This window comes from Seriola dumerili, unplaced genomic scaffold, assembly GCF_002260705.1.
Source record: "Seriola dumerili isolate Sdu_G_001 unplaced genomic scaffold, Sdu_1.0 BDQW01000091.1, whole genome shotgun sequence".
In the NCBI taxonomy this organism is placed as follows: domain Eukaryota; kingdom Metazoa; phylum Chordata; class Actinopteri; order Carangiformes; family Carangidae; genus Seriola; species Seriola dumerili.
Genome location: NW_019174346.1, coordinates 2,087,680 through 2,110,156, shown reverse-complemented (window position 1 = coordinate 2,110,156; position 22,477 = coordinate 2,087,680). Strand labels below are relative to the sequence as shown.

Sequence of the window (22,477 nt, the reverse complement as noted above, 5' to 3'; positions counted from 1 at the left end):
GCGTAACCACAGGTCCTGAGAGAAAGAAAAAAAAAAAAAAAAAACAGTATGTGCATGAAAAATGCTGTCGTTTAAATTTACTGTGTCTGTTGGTTTCTGAGTTTACTGGCAGGGAGTCACTTGACAGGGACATGCTGTAACTACTTAAAGCCATATTCTCTTTTTATTCCACACTTTGTAAGAGTAGTCTGTCGTTTGGCTTGAGGTGTTCACATTTGGTGCCACTTAACTGGCAACCTCTAATACCGGGGGTCTCCACCCTGTGAATGCAACCTCACACCAGCCAGCCTCAGGCAAGGCTGCATCGCTGAACACGCGTCGAAGCGGCGGTTTCAGTCATTTGTCGGAAGTCTTGTATATCGCCCCCCGTCGTTGTGGAAACATTGTCTTGCCTTTTCAGATTATAGCTAACCATTGTCACTCGTCCACCGGAATGCTGTATTAAAATCGTCATTTTGAATGAAGTTACACGACGTGACGCACAAAGGAAGTGAGCTAATTAACATGTTTGTGTCATTTAGAAGCGCATGTCATTGTGCCGCTGCCGTAGTGCAGCCAGTTGATTTAGTTGTTGAAACCGCACCACCACCATTCTCCTCCTGATAATCTGCTGTTCAGTGAGACCCCGTCGATCTGTGTGTCCACGGCACAGGAAATGTTTTGATTTGTGGTCCATGTTGTCAGCTGTGTGGCAGCGGGTGAGAGCAAACACAGCAGAATTAGTTAGAGCAGAGTCTCTGCGTGGGGCCTGGAGGCTCACTGTTGAGGTCTGCTGATAAAAAGCCAGGGCTTTGTAAGGACTTAAGAAGCCATTTCCCATCCAAATATTACTTGTTGTGAGTCACATCCACACACACTAGGCTAGTTGGAATCACTTTCCAGAATGTTGTTAAGCTCATCACGTGATCCGCTCGTCTTGGGTTCGGTTTTAGTTTTGCTAACTGGAATTTTTGAGAGGTTCTTGTTACTTGACCAACATCTTTCTTCGTAACAGCCTTTACTAACTGACAGGTTATTTTTCTTTATGCAAAATGTCAAGGGCTTTTGGCACTCCATCCACAGTAACCCGAAATGACCCAGATTTCAGTTGTGTTGCCTTAAATTAATGGTTTCATAAATGATGGACCAGTAGGTGATGCTCTGAGTGTTTCTCCGGCCCGGTCTGCTCTGTCCTCGCCCGGTCTTCACACCACAGTGTAAGGGAGGGGCTGAGATGATGTTTCCTAAATCAGATGCCATCAGTACGTAGACATACGGGGGCTCCTGTATGTCTGCATCTCCTGTCGGCTCATGTCTGACCCAGACGCCGGTCCTCACGTCTTTCACTTAAACTAACTCATAAACTAACGCTGGGCGCTGTGGTGTTGTTCCCCTACATGATTAAACCGCGGGAAGACAGTTTCAGGCCTCTTGAGAAATGTATGCTTTCCTGAAGAATTCACTACCACACTACATAAAGACGTTTCAGCGAGGAGCAGTCAGACACTCACTTCCTGGTCCATTTAAAACAGCACAACCTGAATTTTTCTGCTGCAAAACCAAATTGACCATGCTCTTTTACATATATGTCTTTGTATACACATGCAATGTATTTTGTTGCATGTATGTCTGAGTATGAGACCTATGGTTTTATCCATGATATGCTTGATCTATGGCTTAGACACTCTTATTAACCATTAAGAGATTTAAAAGACAAATATGGTGCTATCGGACCTCATATTGGGGTGGTCACAGCTCGTGACTGGTCATGCGGACTCATTGATCATATCATACTTAAAGATGCTACATGTAAGATTTTCTCTGTAGTGCACTGCTGTGAAATGAGTCACGACGGCACATTTTAATACTGAAGTTTGACCGTCGGCGATACAAACAGTAGCCCCAGGAACCTCTGCTTCCGTTAAGTCCGGTGTGGGTGATTGTGGGTGATTGTGGGATCAGTTCCCTATGGGAAAAAAAACAGATCTCCTCCCAGTCCAAGTCCCAGCAGCAACACGTCATTGGGGCTATGGAATGTACTGTTAATGGCCGTTCTAACAATCGACCAGTGGTGTATTAAGAGAAAATCCTACATGTGTTACCTTTACTATCCTTGATATATGCAGATCTGTTCAACAGGTGTTTTTTTTTCCTACCAGTGCAAGTCAACACCCCTGCAGGTTTGAAAGGACAAGAAGTCACACGTTAACCTCCTCTCCCCCCGATTACCCCCGACACTGTGGCCCAACCTCATGGCCTAGTTCGTCAAGGTGTGTTGTGTGTCGTTCAGTAGATAGTGGCAGTAGTGGTGGTCGTCGCCTCTCCTGGAAGATCGGATGCTGCCGTTTGCGAGCACATCCTCCGTTTTCCTTCTAGCTGCTGAATCGTTTGACCTCCTGTAAGGGCAAAGTTTGATTTGTCGAGTAGTGAAAGGTTCCTGTTGTCGAGGTTCTCACAGCCTCTCTTAAACTGTGTCGAAGGTAAGCATCTCCTCTAATGGGACGCAGAGTTCATGTTTTACGTAGAACATGCAGAATATAGTCCTGGTTCTGTACTGATTAACTGTTTTAAAGCATTGATACCTCATGGGACATTATGGAACGACATTCGTAGTTTGTTGTAGCAGATTGTGTTTTGGTTCCATACCAGGGTTAGAGTTCAGCCTCAGCATTCCTTGTGTGGTCATTCTCATATTTCGTAGGAATGCTCAAGCTCATGTTACCTTCGTATGTCTGACTGAACCAAAGATGCCAGCGGCCATGCCCAAATGCTGCTCTTCAGGCCTGGCTTCCTGTCCTTCCAAAAACACCCCTGCAATTGACAAAATGTTCTTTATGTCTTTTTTTTTGTGTGTGTGCGATTTCTCAACTGTCTTGACTTATGAAGCAACCCAGTGTTTCAATGAGTTTTCATTGAGTCTGTCTCTGAAGCCGTACGTGGCATCAAGGATGGTTCAAACTGGTTGCAAATTGTTGTTACTTATTTTGTTTATTATTATTATTATTATTATTACTATTATTATTATTATTATTATTATTATTATTATTATTGCTATAATTTACAAAAATGAAAATCCCATGGTGTGCCTCCTAGCTTTATGGGTTTATAAATGTTTTTTTCCCTAAAGACCAGCAGTTATACTTTGTATAAAAGATGGATTTTTCCTTATTTTTTATGCCATTAAAGATGAAAAAAGCCTGTTTTCTTTACTCTGGACCCAGTAGCTGCACTGGTATACAATCGCACTGATAGATGAATTTAAAGAAAAAGAAAAAAAAAAAAAAAAAGGATAAATGAATCAATAATAATAATGATAATGACAAATGAAATAAGAACTACAATAAACTTGTGTTTGAGACTTTTATTAAAAAATGATTTAAAAAAGCAAATAAAAAAAGAAAATGACTGTTTTTGTACATCAAAATAAATTCTTTTCAAAAGAATATTTTGGATCTAGTTTCAAAATTATTTTAGTGGTTTTCTATGTTCTGAATTTTTGAGACACTGACTTCTAAGACGTGTCACTGTACAAAATGACTTTTTTCTGTTGCAGTGGCCTGATGGGCTGGGAGGGTTGCCTGGTGTAACTCCTCATACCAACTTTTATTTCTTTTCCTTTCGATTTTTGGATCTTTTTTTTTTCCTCTGCTTTAGTAACTTGAAAAATGTTGATGGAATAATATGAACTGGGAACTTCAAATCCATCCCCTGTAGAGCTAGACCCTTCCTCTTTTCCTATTGAATTGCTGTTAGTGTGACGAGACTTGAAACGGGCATTTATTATGATAGTATGACTCCAAAAGAAAAAAACACAAAAATAAAGAAACACAAAAAAAAACTAAACAAAAGAAAAAAAAAAAAGAAATTTGCAAAAAAAAATTGCAAAAGAAAAGTGGGGAGGGTTGAAAGAATATATATAGATGGGTTATCTGAGTATGTAAGCAATGGCTGTGAAGATGTAGTTTTAAACATTGTTATTACCTTTTAAATCATTTATTCAATAAAAAATACAAAATCAACTGAAAAGAGAAAATGTGTCACTCTATTTTCTTTCAGCACACACACACTGATGAAACGCTCAGAACAAACAGTTTGTCATTTCAACATTTGAAACAAAATTGTCACATTCAGATCCTGACGACTCCAACACCAAATCAATACCATCAATTGATTAGTGATAGTTCCTCTGGTCAGTTACAATTCACACCTGCTTTGATGAATACTCACTTCTGTGTCAACACTGTGAAGCCTTGATCAGTCAGGTGCAGTTACACCGCATGACCTCATTATATATGTCCCCATGCATACATATGCTTTGTATATAAATACATATATACAATAGCACAAGACAAAGTGTTCATCTGGTTTGGTGGAGGAGGTCAACCCCTGTACGTGTTCTGTTCTGGTTCTCTGAACACTGAACTCATTGTCAACAGTTTTCACTGAAAGAACTTTTCATTAAAGAAGCTCGTATGAAAACTGTCCACACTGAGGTCTGTGTGTTTTCCCCGATCGCCTGTACATCGTTTCTGGGACTAAATTTAGTTCATACCATACCATCAGAGACAAAACCTGGACTAAAAAAACCAAACAAACCAAATAGAGCAACAGACCATCTGTCGAGGTATCATCAGAAATAATTGGCTAAATATATGAACTGATAATGTGCCACTAGTGAATCAATGCTTTTCCACCATTATGTGAAAGAACATCAGGCGTCACGTGCGGACTGGATCATACAGGAACACGTCACTGTGTTTTCACCATCACCAGTTTTACCGTCTTGTATTCTTGTGTTTGGTAACAAACCCGAACACCGACCTGCACATGTGGTTAATGTGGGTCTGTGAGCAGGAGACGGATCCTCACATGCCTCTGCAGCAAGTCGAGAAGTCTGGGCAGGTGTATCTGAAAATACTTTGCTGCTGGTTACATGATATTGAGTCTGAGTGGGTCTGTGTGTAGCCAGTAGTATCCACGTGTCTGAATAAATGACACTGAGGATGAGTGCAGTTCAAACTGGGGTTTTAAAAGCAGTAACTCCATAAAGTCCATGTTCTTTCTCATTTTCTCTTTATTTCATCAGGGTTGTATTTAGTTTCCTGTCTTGTTACTTATTACTCTCTTACTACTCTCCAGTTCCTCCAGCAGTGATTATTTTTGTGCTGACCAAGAACTAATTGTACATCAAGTGAAAAGACACTTTTCTATTGCCTTTGCCTGACATTGAAATAATTTAAGCACTTTAAAAGAGGAGCAGCATGTTTTAACACTTCCTCCACCGTCGTCACCTCCGGCCTCTTTGCAGCCTGTGTGGTAATTTTAGGTCGAGTTCCTCTCTCTTGTCTGTAACGATGAGCTGCTGAAAACCTTCTGCAGCTCTCACTTCAGTCGATATGCTGCACTTAAAGCTTTTCACCCCGTCTGACCTTTCAGAGAACAGTGAGGCGCACGTACAGTAGGAAAGCCTGAGCCTGTGAGTCAGGCAGCAGCTTAGCATCAGAGGCATTCCTGCGGAGCGATGAGAAGCTCCGGTATTTAAGGAGAAGCTCAGCATTTGGGTAATTTGTTTGTTTGTTTGATGAGAAGATGCCACGAGCCAGCAGCTGGTTAGCTTAGCATGAAGACATAAAGAGCAACAGCTAGCCTGGCTCTGTTCAGAGTCCACCAACAAGCAGCTCTAAAGCTCACTCATCATTTCCTCTCCCATGTCAGCATTCCTCACTGTATCTGCACAAACTCCCATCGTGTCCACACATATTTCACTAAAGACGTTTCTCACTGTGTTGATTCATTTCATTTCATTTCTCCTCTGACTCACGAAAACACTTCAGTCCCTCTGTCACTGTGACACTGTCCTGCAGCATCAGGGTGATCAACCAAATCACTTTAAACTCTCTTCAAATATGCGCACACACACACACACACACACACACACACACACACACACACACACACACACACACACACACACACACACTGTATATATTGTGAATTTACTGTACTGTAGTTCTTCAATGCATGGGTCCATGTTCATCATCTGTCTCTCCGCAGTCACGGCTTTCACACATTTTCTCAATTTTTCAAAACCACACACAAAATGCAAAGTGCCACAAATCTGCTGCAAATGAAACAGTGTTGAAAATATCATACAGTAAAAACATCTAAAAATCAAGTTTTTGCATCAAATGTCAAACTCTCTCTTGCATTATAGTGAATTATTGGATAAACCATGTTCTAAATCTAAAGCTCCTCTGTCTTCCACAGGCGTGTCTATACATTTATAAAGTGACAGTACAGTGAACACTAATGCAATGTTGCAACAGAATATAGTAATTTACTACTTTACGTTACTGTTGTAACTGCAGCAGTTTGTGTCTGAACAGTTTTATTCTATATTTTCTGCAGTTGTCTTTTTCTAAAGTCAGTCAGGTTTTTATTAAAGTATCAAACATTTGGCGTCTTAGTCTGAAGCTCTGGTAAAAAGGTTTAATTCATTAGTGACAACGTTGAAGTGATTGACTGACTTTGGATGTTTCTACATGTGAACAAGGTTTTAGGAGCTTTTGCTGTGTTATGAGAAATGCATTAAGAGTTGAGAGAGTATCAATATTCTCATTTAACTCCCTGCAAAAATGTGTAAGTCATATTTACTAAAAAGTTAAGTGTGCAGAGTCACTTGCAGAGCTGTGAGGGCCGGAGGGCCGTTCACCGTGTTAATGGAAACATGTTGTAAAAAGTAATGAATAATTAATGTGCACAAACTCAAACTCCCAAGGTAAGTATGGCAACACATAAATAATATACCTAAATATTCCCTGAGCAGTTAGAAATAATACATGTGAACTTTGGTCAACATCACTTTTATTGTCAATACAGCACATAGACTCAAACCAATAGAAATACAAAAGTTTCTTATCCCTTCTTTACAGTGAAATACAGTATAATATGCTACAGTAATAAACACGTCCCTCATACTTGAAATGTTATATACCCAGACTGACATGTTCCAATTATCAATCTAATAATTAATACTTTCTTTTGCATGGACAGTCAATAAGCGACTCGAAGTGACTTCATGCAGATCATCTGATGCATTTTTTTCCGTGTATGAAACGGAGGTTGTGACTCGTGGAGGTGGTGGAGTGACTTCAGGGCGTCTCTGTATTCAAGTGTCATTAAGCATGAATCCAGCCCAGATACATTTTGTCAAGATGTTTTCTGTCTCGACAAACGTCACATTCATCGATACGACTCACTGAAGTCTAAACCTCACTGACTGTGGTCCAATATCACCGTAACACAACAGAAAAAACTTTCCCTCCTTGGCAGAGGTGATAACAACATCCCAGTGTAGATCCACGAATCCTCACTCGGCATGTAAGACATCCTCATGTCCCCTGATTATCACAACTGGAATGATGGGAACTGGAGACAGAGAGAGGCCACTGACAATGATGCTTTATAACCTGTACACGTGGGCGATGGAGTGAGGACAGAGGGACGCCATAAATAAATGTCTTTTTTTCAGTCATGACAACACTGAGAGGTGATCAAAGAAAAACAAAAACCTCCAACTAAACAAGCAATAACTTTTACAACAGCTCACATTCACAATCTGCTGGAGACAAATAAAATGGCAGCTTTACCCACTAACATAGATCTATCATGACAACCACGTAAAGAACTGAGAGTGTAACAACTGCAGATCAGTAGTGACATTTCAGCGACTCGTTTTTCTGTCTTTAAAACAGTTACGAAAAGGCAGCTTGAGAAATCACCCACAAATCCACTTACATTGTTTTCCCACCAAAGGCCAGCTCCACTGACTGCTGCTAACTACCAGCCTTCAAATGCCTATTACGTCTGTGCATGCAAGTATGTATGCAAGCCAAATACAACACTAAAAGAATGACACATTGACTCACTGGCCCTGAAATGCTGACGTGTTTCAGTAAAACAGATGGTAAGTCTTAAAAGATGCATTAAAATGTTGCTTTAAAAAAAAATTCTGCGCGGTAATAGCAGGCGTTTAGAGAGAGCGGCTCGGTGCGACTTCCTGGGCATTCAGTCAACTTTCTTGCTGCGCAGTCGGAGAGTGTCCAGCAGGTTTCTGCAGACGGAGCCGGTGTGTTGAGACAGGAGCGTGAGGAGCTTCCCGTGGATGAGGGTCAGCAGGGTCTGGTGGCCCGTGGCCCAGACCCGGTACCAAGGCCCGTAGAAGGGATCGGACACGGCCGGGCACAGCATGTTGTTCAGGTTGACCTCAGTCGCCTGGAGACAGACAGACTAATCAGAACAAGTACTACCCAGCTGGATCATGAGTTCACTGTATTCATTTTTAGAATCATTCATTTCTGCTCTAAAATAAACTCACCTGACTGAGTTCAGTCTGTAAATCTTTATTATCCTTATTAATTAACTGCAGAAATGACTTTAAGAACTGTATAACACTGGATCATATATCAATGTACTCCTGCTGACCACACCTCTGTGTGTGAATAAGCTACTGGTGATGATGGTGTGATCCCTTCACTCATGTACTTTGCATAGTGGAGTGTCAGGTAACGCCCAGCAGGGGGCTCCATCTTACCAGGCCAAGGACTTGCAGGAAGAGGAAGTGATAGAGGAAGAGGATGCCGGTGGAGAGCAGCGCCCACCACATGTCCCCGAGAGGTTCAGGCTTGTAAACACCTGCAAAAACAAACACCCGTAAAACACCTGGGGGGGGGGGTTAACAAAGTCTGAATTTAACCTGAACTCTGAGTTGATGAAACCTGAGCTGGGAAACTCTGAATCTCTTGGTTCCTGATCAGAGTTCGTTCAGTCAACTCTGAGTATGATCATCAACGGGGCTCCGATACTATGAATCACCATGACAACGGGTAAATAGGGAGCAGAGCCTCCATTTTAATCCAGTGGAGCCAGAAAAATTAAAGTGAAACAGTAAATTTATCTTTAAAACACAGCAGCAGCGCTGAAAGAGAAAAGAGTCATGAAGTAACATGTCGACATGTTGCTCAGTAAATGTTTAAATACATTATTCAGCTGCGACCTGACGGGGACAAAGAACAACATGTGATATGAAATAAGTTTATTTATAGAGCTGCGACTGTGATCTCAGTCTGACCCAGTTTTGATTTGAAAAAGCACCTAGGTTTAAACTGAGATTTAATTTAGATTAGATCTATTTTACATTTAAAAAGCTCTTTAATGACTTTTACTTGAGTATATTTATTTTAGAAACTTAAACTACACTAAAAGACAAATATTGTCCTTTTGACTACATTTTTATGTAGTCTTATTTTGAAGCAGCTTTTAATCAGTGGAAAGGATTTTCTTTTATTTTGAAAATGTGATAGATCATACACTGTGACTTCATCACAGAGGAAAAACCAATCACAGCCAACTCCTCCACTGTCAGCCATGTTTGAAGCTGTCAGCGTCCTAACGATGGAGACGTTCGATAAAGAGGAGGCAGAAGATCCTTCACAGAGACCTCGGTCTGATCTGAGGTCTGAGTTTCAAGGTTTAAAGAAAGATTCATGTAGTTTAAAACCACGACCACACTTCCAGGAGCAGGGCCAGGATCTATAGTCTGAAGTAATGGAGCTGTGTAGTTTGTCCACCTCTGGTTGGTTCAGACCAGGTTCAGACCATCTGCAGCCTGAACTCAGAACTTTAAACTACATTTAGTCCAGTTTTAAAATCCCCCTCACTCAGAAACATCACATAATCTACACTGGTATTTGAACTGATGACAGTGTTCCAGGAGAGATTATTCCTTATAGACGTGTCTGAAGATTCAGGTTGATCGTTTTTTATTGACAGTGATTACAGGACGGTGAATGTTTCAGAGCAGATCATGATCCGACAGACAGACAGAGGACAGAGACCTCTGTGTGTCCTTTCATAAGAGAGGTGGGGTTAGTAAAGTTGGGCCTTTGGTAACAAACTATTGACCAACCGACATGTACAACTTCTGCAAATTAATGCGCTGAGTTACCATGGTAACTGAGCCAGTTACCCTGACCTCATCACCCACTTCCGACAAGATCCTCCTGAACGGGTTTTAAAGAGAGACGTCTCGTCCGTTCCAGCTGTTTTTACTTCGTACAGATGAAATACTAAAGAACCAAGTTCTGCCTCCACCCAGTGTTCCCTGTTGGAACGGAGGAAACAGTGTGTGACCACAGCAGAACCAGTAACAGGACGTGGTGTCAAACTGGCTTTTCCTGTTTCCTCACAGTAATGTTAGCGCAGAGGAAACATCAAACACGCTCCCACTAGATCAGTTTAACTGGAACAACACGATTCCTTTGTTGGACTCCAGTGTCACATGACTGATGAACAATGGTGCAGAGGTTTGATTCTCTCTCTCTCCTACCACACACCGAACCTGTGAAATGAGACCAGTTACTTACCTGTCCCTGTGTTTACACTCTGTCTTAGTTTAAAGCTTCTGTGTGTGCGTGTATGTGTGTGTGTGTGTGTGTGTGTGTGTGTTCACAGAACAACAGTGAAATAAACCACCTCCCAATGTGGTCTGAGTGACCGGATCTCAGGTGTGTCCTCAATGTGTCTTAGGTGTGTTCACACCTGAACTTAGATCACCTGAACTGGTCTGAACAGAGTCATAAACAAAATAAGATCAACACTCACCTCCTTTCCTGAACAGGTAGAGAGGCACCAGGTACAGCATGGAGTGCTGGATATAGTAGATCTCCTTCTCAAAGGGAAGCTGTGGAGAGAACACACAGATTAAAGATGGCCGCCAGGCAGAGCCACGGATCTTGTGCTGACTCTAAGTAGAAATTTAATTTTCTGAGACCTCAGTGTTCTTGTTTGGATGTTTCAGTGTTTTTACTGTGAGACAGAGAAGAAGTGTCTGAACATCTGGCGATCACATCTGTATACTGTAGACAGACCAGCACTCACAGGTGGAGCGGCTGATTTGACTCATCTTCAGAACATTATTGTACTGAGGGAAGGGGTGTGACCTCATGCTAACAGAGAGCGGGAGGTCACCTGGGGTCAGCGGAGCCGTCGGCCTCTTCCACATGTACGAAGAAAATTAAAGGAATGTGCAAAATGAAAATAAGTAACGAATGAAGTAGTTTAGCGTCAGCTCGTTAATGGGCAAATAAACACACACTGCACGACTGGAGATGGTTAATATTAATGGTGTAAATCAAAAATAAAGTCAGGTCAGAGATCAGTGTTTTTAATTAATACAAGTGATTGTGTGTAAATGTGTACTGTTATTACATTTTAATACACGATGGATAATTTAATGCTTTTTCAAGATTTATGAGGATCTGATGTAAATTGCCTTTTCAGTCAAGTCCCTTTCTTATTAAATGTGATTAGTGTTCAGTGCTCACACTTCTGTTTGTTATATCTGAGTGAAAACTGATTTAAAGCGCGCGCTGACCGACGACATAATGTTCATTGATTTTAAAAAGAGGCTCCTCCTCAGGCCGGACGTCTCCCGTCTTTAGATGATGATGAAACAGAGTTGAGGCAGAAAACCTTTAATTTACTGAGGTAAGAATATTTCTGTGGTGAACATTTGATTTTCACGGGGATCGTATTACGACTGGAAAACTTTTTATTCCTCCACGCCGGCGACAGTAAGAGCCATTTTGTTTTCAGGCTGTCCGTCCGTCTCATTCTCACCGACGCGATATCTCAGTAACGCCTTGACGGAACTTCTTCAAATGTGGCACAAACGTTCATTTGAACGGAATGAACTGATTAGACTTTGGTGGTCAAAGGCTAAAGGTCAAGGTCAGTGTGACCTCACAAAACACTTTTTAGCCATTACTCATGACTTCAAAGAAATTATGACAAAGTTTCACACACACGGTTCATATTTTCTCTGACTCAACAGTGACTATAACCTGGAACTAGTCTGAGTGGCGGAGGGATACGACCATGAGGAGGGGCTTCTAGTTTAAAAGCTGAAACTGTCCAAACTTGATTTGATTTAATCAGACTGAATTTGAAGTTTGGGCGTGATCTCCAGCAGCTGGTCCTGGTCTGCAGCTGTTAGCCTTTAAAACAAGCAGCGCTGGTTTCCTTCACTTAAAACAGAAGATCTACCTCTGTTGCTTTCTGTCTGACATTCTGACTCCTGTATGTTAGAATTTGTTCTTCACATTCACGCTCCAGTAGAGACACTAACATTTATTTAGTAGCGTCACGTTCCTGACGCGCAGGAGATGAAAGTCTTTTTAAACACGTCAAAGATTAAACACTTGCTCTCTCGTTGAGCCGTCATGAAAAATGAAATATGTGGATAATGAACAGGAATCCTTGTTAACTTCAGAAACAGAACAAAGGCTCAGCTGTGGATGAGATCAAGGCTTTACTGGAGATATTTCCAGCACTGGTTACTTACCAGTCTGGTGTTGACTACAGGGAACATTAAAGCCAGTAATGCACCATTCAACATGTGGACCTGCAGCCTGAAAACACACGGGACAAACAGAAGCCAGTATTAATAAAGTTAAACATCTGATAAACCTCACACGCTCCATCACATCTGTCTCAGGCTACCAGGAAACTCTGTAATCATTGCATTACTGATACATTATCTTGAACTGATTAGAGCTGATAGCAGCTCAGAGGAACAGGTGGAGGACCGAGCAGATCATCTTCTATGTTGCTGAAAAAAAAAATTGATCAGAGTCCTCCCTGATGCCATTAGCAGCAGCTGCCTCTCTTTCTTTGGCAGTGTCACTTCCTCTCATGTGTGTGTGTGTGTGTGTGTGTGTGTGTGTGTGTGTGTGTGTGTGTGTGTGTGTGTGTGTGTGTGTGTGTTCTGTTGTAGGGATGTGACATTTTTATGATCCATCAGGAAATCCCACAAAGTTTATGTCATGACATAATCACTATTTCTACATATTCTGTTCCGGCATAACCAAGCCTCTGGTTAGCACACAGTCGTCATCAGCCCAGGAATCTGTTGCACAGGAATTGTTGTGGGAGCCGTCGCATATGAAAGTTCATGTGTCGGAGTGTGGACCCACATCTTCTCCTCCCACTGCTCTTTTTTATCAAATGAGCCAAAATAACTGTTGTGACAGCTAAGGTCAGTGGGAAAACAGCGGCGTTGTAGGAGTGTCAGTTCAAATAAACCCAGCTGTCACTGTGACAGGCTCCGAACCTTTCTGGAAAAACAATCTGATTCATATTCAAATTCACAACTTTTGTTGATCATTAACCATCTGTCCAACATTTTCCCCTCATCACTGTGTTTAAATAATGACGCTCTTCCAAACACTGTCTGGTGTCTGTAAATTCTACTCACAATCTTAATTTAATCCAACACATGAATGGCTGATAATGATCTGCTGTGCTTCATATATACACTACCGTTCAAAAGTTTGGGGTCACCCAGACAATTTTGTGTTTTCCATGAAAACTCACACTTTTATTTATCAAATGAGTTTAAAATGAATAGAAATTATAGTCAAGACATTGACAAGGTTAGAAATAATGATTTTTATTTGAAATAATAATTTTCTCCTTCAAACTCTGCTTTCGTCAAAGAATGCTCCATTTGCAGCAATTACAGCATTGCAGACCTTTGGCATTCTAGCTGTTAATTTGTTGAGGTAATCTGGAGAAATTTCACCCCACGCTTCCAGAAGCCCCTCCCACAAGTTGGATTGGCTTGATGGGCACTTCTTGCGTACCATACGGTCAAGCTGCTCCCACAACAGCTCAATGGGGTTGAGATCTGGTGACTGCGCTGGCCACTCCATTACAGATAGAATACCAGCTGCCTGCTTCTTCCCTAAATAGTTCTTGCTAGGGGTGGGCGATATGACGATATTAGATCGTGAAGGATTACAACGTGAAGACCATCTTTCAAACTGCAGAGATCGTGGGATCGTCTAGGGCACATTCTATAAATTGCAGTTCTATGCTGACGCACCGACGCACCAGACGTATTGACGTCGTCAACCTGACCGACCAATCATAGCGAATTACGGGCAGTGACGCGCTTTCCTACCCGCCTCCTTGTTTGTGTGTGTAGCGGTAGCACATGGAGAGCGATGGCTGAAAGCCAAACGGAGTTGGTCGTTAAAAAAAATTCCACCTCCATTATATGGAATTGGTTTGGATTTTCCGCAACTGATCAAGCGCAAGCAAATGTAATTTGCAAAGTTTGCACAGAAACCGTTCGCACGTCGGGTGGTAACACGACGAACCAGAATGTTGTTGTTGTTTACCTTAAACTTTACGTTATCTGCACATGCAGGCAAAACTGCGACTATTTGAAATAAAATCTGTTAAGAAAGGTTCTTTGGTCTAAAATTGTCTGTTTTTCTTTTTCCAATTTAAGATCGTGATAAAATCGAAATCATGATTTTATTTTTAAAAAATCGTGATATGATATTTTTGCCATATCGCCCACCCCTAGTTCTTGCATAATTTGTGTGATCCAAACACCTCAAACTTTGATTCGTCTGTCCATAACACTTTTTTCCAATCTTCCTCTGTCCAATGTCTGTGTTCTTTTACCCATATTAATCTTTTCCTTTTATTGGGCAGTCTCAGATATGGCTTTTGTCTTTGCCACTCTGTCCTGAAGGCCAACATCCCGGAGTCGCCTCTTCACTGTAGACGTTGACACTGGCGTTTTGTGGGTACTATTTAATGAAGCTGCCAGTTGAGGACCTGTGAGGCGTCTATTTCTCAAACTACAGACTCTATTATTAATCTACTATTTCTCTTTCTACTCTGGTTAGAGCCTGTTTGTGCTGTTCTCTGAAGGGAGTAGTACACACCGTTGTAGGAACTCTTCAGTTTCTTGGTAATTTCTCGCATGGAATAGCCTTCACTTCTAAGAACAAGAATAGACTGTCGAGTTTCACATGAAAGTTCTCTTTTTCTGACCATTTTGAGAGTTTAATCAAACCCACAAATGTGATGCTCCAGATTCTCAACTAGCTCAAAGGAAGGTCAATTTTATAGCTTCTCTAACCAGCAAAGCTGTTTTCAGCTGTGCTAACATAATTGCACAAGGGTTTTCAAGGGTTTTCTAATCATCCATTAGCCTTCTAACGCAATTAGCAAACACAATGTACCATTAGAACACTGGAGTGATGGTTGCTGGAAATGGGCCTCTATACACCTATGTAGATATTGCATTAAAAACCATTTACCACATTAACAATGTATAGAGTGTATTTCTGATTAGTTTAATGTTATCTTCATTGAAAAACAGTGCTTTTCTTTCAAAAATAAGGAAATTTCTAAGTGACCCCAAACTTTTGAACGGTAGTGTAAATGTGCAGTTTCCAGTGTTGATCTGCTGTTGTAATATAATGGAATAAACGCAGCAAACATGAGTCCACTTTGAGTCTCTGGACAGACGAGGGGTGGGGGGCTCTTATTTTGAAGCAATCACAGGAAACTAAATGTATTTGCCAGTGACTGAGTTTCATCAGGGAGTAATGACCGTGTGGAAGACGCCTGGAAGAACACGGCTGCTCGTCGTGGTGGAAACTTCATTATTAAAACAACATGTGTTAGTATGAGTCTACAGATGCACCAGCTCTTCTGTTCAGTTGATCGTGGACTGTTGCTGTTACGTGGTAACAATGGACGTCACGAAATCAGACATTTTAGGGATTACCACTTTATTTATACCTTATCTAATATTTTGGATGATTGATCATTTATGGTACAAATGCTGCAGTTACACTTGACCTTTCATTTGTTTCTTATGCAGATACTACGGTGGCCGGCGAGGGCCAACATGCTGCAACGACCCAAAACACTTTCATCAGGAGAGACGAGCTGCAAATTCAGAAACGATGCAGATTCAAAAACACATGAAAACACAAAACAAATACAACAACGGAAAAGTGTTGCAAATGAAAAAAGGTGCTGCATGAAGACAAAACAAAGACATGAAGGACAAACACGCTGCAAATACAGAAACGATGCAACAACAGAAACACAAGAGTGTTCAGGCAACAGAACAGCGGAGAAGAGCTCCGGCCTCTAGGGGGGGCTCTAGGTGGAACACCTTGAGTAGAAGCTTGAGCTTCGACCCAAGAGGCCAGACCTACGACCTTTGACCTTTGACCAAACGAGAGAGTATGAGGGAGGAAAGAGGCGACAAAAAGGTTTGTGTTCTTTTTGATATTTGGTCGTAGTTTTTTCAACATTACAAAAGAGCAACAGAAAAAGTGTTAGGATTAGCTTATATACAGTCTGTGGGGGTTCCACTGAGAGCTCCCCCTACAGGCCTGGAGCTCTTCCATTGTGTTGTCTGGATATGCAAAGTTTTTTGCCTGTTGCATTTGTTTCTCTGTGTTTTTGTTGTTGCATCGTTTCTGTATTTGCTGCGTGTTTCTTTGTTCATGTTTTTGTTTTTACTTCCTGCAGCACGTCATTTAATTTGCAGCTTGTTTCTCCTGGTGGAAATGTTTTGGGGCGTGGCGGCGTGTCAGCCCTCGTCAGCCACCGTAAGATACATAAAAAATATAATAATATAAGTTTACACAAACTAGAACTGTCAATCACTTGAACCAGGATAGAAATGAAATGCCTTTGTCATTGGGAATCTCCATGACAGTTTTATATTACAAGTCCACTGTGTGAGACAACATCTTGACCTGATGGATGAATATTATGTTTCTGACCCGGCTTCCTTTAGCATTTTGTTTTCCCAGTACGAGAGTGTTTCATGAAGCGTCTCAGACTCTCCGTTTTATTTTTAGCCGGCTACTTCAGGTGAGACACAGCTACTGCTGCAGCCACAGACTCCCGTGTGGCGGCAGAAAGTGACCCTTGCTTGTATTTATTTCTGTGTAAATCCCACATCGTGTTCCCTCTGGCAAAAACACAATCATTTCTCCTGAATAATTAACTGCCCGGACCAGAGCAGTTGTTGAGGAGAGGAGACTATAAACTCCGGCAAATTCATTACAATAAAACTGTGAAAACCCAATTGACTGTGTAGAAGTGCACAACTAATTACAATCAATGCAGCAATTGTTTTTATATGGAAATAAAATTCATGTTTAATTTGGGTCTGCCCAGTTATTTTATATTGCATTCAGGAGTTACACTGGTGACAGGTGCCTCCTGAGGCAGGTTGAACCGGCGGCTGGACGACGTCGCCCTTTTATAATTAGCACTTTAGCGCATCCACAGATCTCTACTGCCAGAATACATTGTTCTGTTTCACTGAACAGAACAAAGACCAGAGTCAGACAGGAGCCAGGGGTAAATACACTCACCTAAATACAACCATTGCTGTTTTACATGGCGGGCAGGCCAGCAGGAAGATCTGTTGAGAAAAGCAGAGAGAGAGAGAGAGAAATGAGAAACCCCATTATCACATTAAACACATTACTGTGCAGCTCCAACGCTTCAGGAGCTTCCAGCGCTCAGTGATGTGAGTAAAGGAAATGAACAAATTGCTTTAACAAAGTTTTTATTAATGTAATAAGCAACAGAACAGAGTATCTCACCGTAATTGTGAAATACCTCATGCTTCAAAACAAGAAAAACTAAATGCAGAGTTAAGACCCGGGAGGACGGTCACAAAGAGAAGAAATTCAAAGCATTAAAATGGCTGCCAGGTGTGTGGTACACGTGTATGTTACTGTCCGACTTCGAGGACTGTCAACTGAAACCATCTATGACTCACTGCTCATTCAACAGAGAGGAGGAACAGTGTGGACATGTGTATAATGTACTTCTGTTAATGATGGTGTTAAAAATGCAAATCCTGGACTCACGAGTGATTTACAGAAAACCTATAGATCTATAGATTCCCAGGTCCAGGTGTAGGCTGCTCATATTCAGTTTAAAACCGTTTGAACATGAAGCAGCAGCCAGTGTAAACTTGGTTTTGAATACCTTCATTCCTGGTGTCAAACATATTTGCATCAATAAGATGGCTTTGTTCTTGAATGTAGGTTTCGATCAGTGTGGCTTGTACATCTCATCTATGCTCAGTGGCTGTTTCTGGGGCCTGGAGGATGCTGCTGCAGACATGGATTGGTTCAAAACACCATCTGACACAAGACTGAGCTGGTTTGCCTGGAAGGCTGGAAACAGAATTACAAGAAAAGCAATTTACTTGAGATCTACTGTACAACCACCCGGCAGCCAGGAACCTTAGAGATACGTCTCAGGGATTCATCAGCTGTTCACCCAACAACTCGTATCAACCTGCACTGAAACACAACTACAGCTTTCTGCACAGACCGTCTCCAACAAACACAAGCTTTTAACACATTTAAATACATATTTAAGTACATATTCTCTCTCTCTCTCTCTCTCTCTCTCTCTCTCTCTCTATATATATATATATATATATATATATATATATATATTAGGGCTGGGACGATTATCTGACGTAATCGACATTGTCGATTATAAAAAATTATTCAACGTGGAATTTTAGTCGACGCGTTGTGTAAAACCACACATGGTAAATGTTCATAGAACAAAACTGGAACTTTCTAATGGGACCATTTATATCCATCGTCTTTGGTTTACCTGGATACAAGCGCAGCGCTTGGGCGGGGACAACGCGGTGACGTAATTGAAGTCATTGACTACGTGAATGATTTGCGTCTGTGTAATCTATTTGAACAACATGGCGGCGTCTACCAGCAGTAAGACGGAGCGTGTGGAGCAACACGCGGGCAAAAAGGCTCGCACACTACTCGCAAATTACTGTTAGGTTATAAAAAAAATAATCGTTAGATTAGTCGAATAATCAAAAAAATAATCACTAGATTAATCGTTTAAAGAATAATCGTTTAGGACAGCCCTAACATATATATATATATATACATATATAATACATATAATATAATATATAATACATACTATACATATACATATATACATATATGTATATATATACATATATACATATTTATATACATATACAATATTATATACATATAATATATATATACACATATATATACACATATATATATACACATATATACATATATATATATTACACATATATACATATATATAATATATATATACATATATAATATATATATATACATATACATATATATACATTATTTCTATATATATATATACATAACATATATATACATATATACGTATATATATATACATATATATATACGTATATATATATACAATATATATACGTATATATATAAATCATATATATATCTTAAATCTGTTTTCTTTCTATTTTTATTATCTACTTTAAAAATCAGATGTTTCCTTACTGTTCATATTTATTTCCAAGGATTAAAACAATCCATTAAAATGTTTTTTTTTATGAATAAATGATGGTTGTGGTCCTTGTAAATTCTTAAGAAGGATCATTACTGTCATTGTAGAGGTCTGTCTCATGTCAGAGACATCAACCCAGTTACACAAAGTTCTCTAATATGGAGTCTCAAAATGTTCAGGATTAAATAAATAAAAAGGAGATTATGAAATAAATTATCACATGAATTAATTATATGAATTAAGTTTTATAGAGATCATTTCTATTTCATGATAGAAATGTTTTATTTCAAAATGACCCTTTTTCCTTTAGTTGGTTTTTATTTTCATATTATATTTCATAACCAATGACACTTTTATTTTATGGCTCTTTTTATATCATGTTGCTGTATAGTAGATGACAGTGGTGTCGTCACTGCCCTCTCGCACGATAAAGACAAACTCTGCTGGAGCCGTTTATTTTTGAAAACACCGCTGGAGCCGTTTATTTGAAAACTCTGCTGGAGCCGTTTATCTTTGGAAACTATGCTGGAGCTGTTTTATTTCGAAAACTCTGGTTTGTGATTTAGGCGTTAGAGTTTCTGATATGGAGCTAAAACAGAGATCAAAACAGCGTTTTAAAACAAAAATGAAAATGTGTAGTAGTCGACGCAGCCTAAGACAGCAAGCTCAACAGCTGCTGCCAGATTTAGCCTGTTAGCTTCTGTTAGCTAACGCAACAGCAATGCTAAAGTTGTTCTAAATCAGCTAGTCACCACTGAGGCAGCAGCACCACTGTAATGAAAAGTGACATTACGAATCAAACATGACATAAAATAAAAAATGTCACCAGAAAAATGAAATAAAAAAACAGATTTTTGAATAAATGTCTTTTTGTACTGAAATGAAAGAAGCCCAATAAAAACTCTGTTGTTATTTCCACAAGGATAATAAAGTCAGATTTAATTCTGGTGAATTGAGTGTTTTAGTCGTTCATTATTATTCCATAATTTCTTATTTATTTTAATGGTGAACACTTCCGACTCCTACAGCTTGAACAAACCCACACACTAAGCTGAGAGTAGATTTAAATATGAACCGCGACCCGATGAGGCGATAAAGGGAACTCTGTCATTACGTTTCACCCACACCATATTTTGATAATGAGACAAAAGCATCTGCATTGTGCAAAGTTAATAAACATACTCAGACGCTTCCACAGTACACATCATAAGCTGACTCCAGCACTCACTCATCTAGTTACATGAAAAATAATTCAATCATAGACCTAGATCCCTAAACACTAGTCATGTCCTGATCAGCAAAAACAGCTATGAGCTCTCGCGCCTACTAGACACTCATGTGACATCTAACACATCAAATGCAGATTGTCCGAGTTGCTGACATCCAAGGGTCTAGCAGGCTGCAATACTAACCTAGTCTGATCACACCACTGCAGCAATAGTTGGAGCCCTGTTAGCATCGACGATGATTAAGAACTGAATGCAAGTTAATGCCAGTCAGGTTCCGACACACATGATCTGTCTCAGACAATACTTCCATTATAACAGATGTCACGGAAAAGAGGAAGACAGCTGGCATTTTCCAGATAGCAAGCGCCGTTACCCTTCAAAAGTAACAAACTCCTATACATCCACAACTGCGATTGACTAGCTGATAGTTATTTGCTAAAGTCAGTTATAATGATTTGAGAACGATGACTCATTGAGAAGATGACCGCTGTCCTTCCACACAGATGGCATACTGCAAGCAAAAACCCTATTCACATAAGTCAAAAGTTTGCTTTCCTATTTGGTATGTTGGGCAGTGGGCATTCCTAGCCATTCTGCTTCTACTCTTCCTTGTTTGCCGATCTACCAATTAAAAACCTTGCTGAGTAAGTTTTTAACAGAAATTTGACCTTTCAATTTATTCAACAAACTAAAACTTTGTTTAAAAAAAGGCAAGTACAGAAAACTCATAGGAAACTCTACGTGTGGATCGGTACTTAATTAAGGGTGACTGGAACTTGCGTTTAGTGAGTCACCAATCCAGCTGTAATGACATCTTGATTGTTCCTAAGTTTATCACTTCTTGTATAGGTTCTAATTACTCATTCATCATCTTTTCCATATAAGGCAATATAAAAATTATACAGACGCTAGATAATAAGATACAAGAGAGAAGCACCGGTCAGTTCGGATTATGTAGTGGTCTCTTGAATAGGTCATAAAAACACTCAGTTCAATCATTAAATAGCAAGCAAGTTACATTCGAGGCAGAAGTCAAGGTCTCATTCTATTAATCCAGTTGTCTGTGATCGAAAGAGTAACCTTATCATTTGGTTGTTGTTGGGTTGAACTTGGTGAATCTGTTCTGAAGAGTTTTCACTTCTGGCTGTTGGAGGAACGTATCACAGTCTAACCACAGCTCATTGACTAGATTCATCTGTTATTGTTGTGAATTAAAGAGATGAAAAAAAAAGAGAATTACTCTGTTACCTCAACACTGTGCACTGTGTTTCGCCATAACAACGGTTTTTATTCCTCGCACCAGCATTGACCTTCCTCAGAGGAAGCCGTTTTGTTTTCAGGTTGTCCGTGCGTTTCGTTCTCATAGACGTGATCTTTCTAGTAACGCCTGAAGGAACCTCTTCAAGTTATGCAACCAATGAATGATGAACTGAAAAAGGTTCAAGGTCAGTGTGACCTCACAAAACACGTTTACTCTTTACTCAAGACTTCACACAGAAATGATGAATAAATTTCACCCAAATGGTTCAGATTTTAAACAGGGATGTAACCTGGAACTAGTCTGTGTGGCGGAAGGATACAACCATGAGGAGGTGATTCTAGTTGTCATTGATTTTAAATGCCATCTGACTGAAATGCCTATATTTATATTATTATATATAGAAGCATTTAGCTTTTATATCTCTGTTCTGTAACTTTGAACGGCTTTGCACCACACACACCACACACACCAACACACACACACACACAGCACACACACACACACACACACACACACACAAACACACACACACACACACCACACACACACACACAGTTGTTCAGTTAAAAATGGCGACAGAACTGGCAAACTGTACGTGTCATTGTGCATATATAATAGTTTTCAGTTTACTGTCCATTGATGCAAGAACATGATAAAGTCCACTAAACATCATCTGAATAATGAATCGCGAGACAAAACAAAACACATCCAACACTGTGCACGGCCTCTAGACAGA

At 40.2% G+C, this 22,477-nt stretch overlaps 1 protein-coding gene across 1 annotated transcript in view; it reads right to left on the bottom strand.

Moving 5' to 3' along the window:
- Positions 1-6,835: 6,835 nt before the first annotated feature.
- The window catches only part of tmem164 (transmembrane protein 164), a 24,477-nt gene continuing 8,835 nt past the window's right edge, over positions 6,836-22,477 (bottom strand). The window contains exons 2-6 of the mRNA XM_022745869.1: positions 17,247-17,296; positions 12,383-12,449; positions 10,642-10,720; positions 8,573-8,673; positions 6,836-8,253 (exon numbers count right to left, since the gene is read on the bottom strand). Coding sequence (XP_022601590.1) covers positions 8,047-8,253; positions 8,573-8,673; positions 10,642-10,720; positions 12,383-12,449; positions 17,247-17,296 — 504 coding nt within the window. The 3' untranslated portion in view covers positions 6,836-8,046. The remainder of the gene's footprint in view (positions 8,254-8,572; positions 8,674-10,641; positions 10,721-12,382; positions 12,450-17,246; positions 17,297-22,477) is intronic.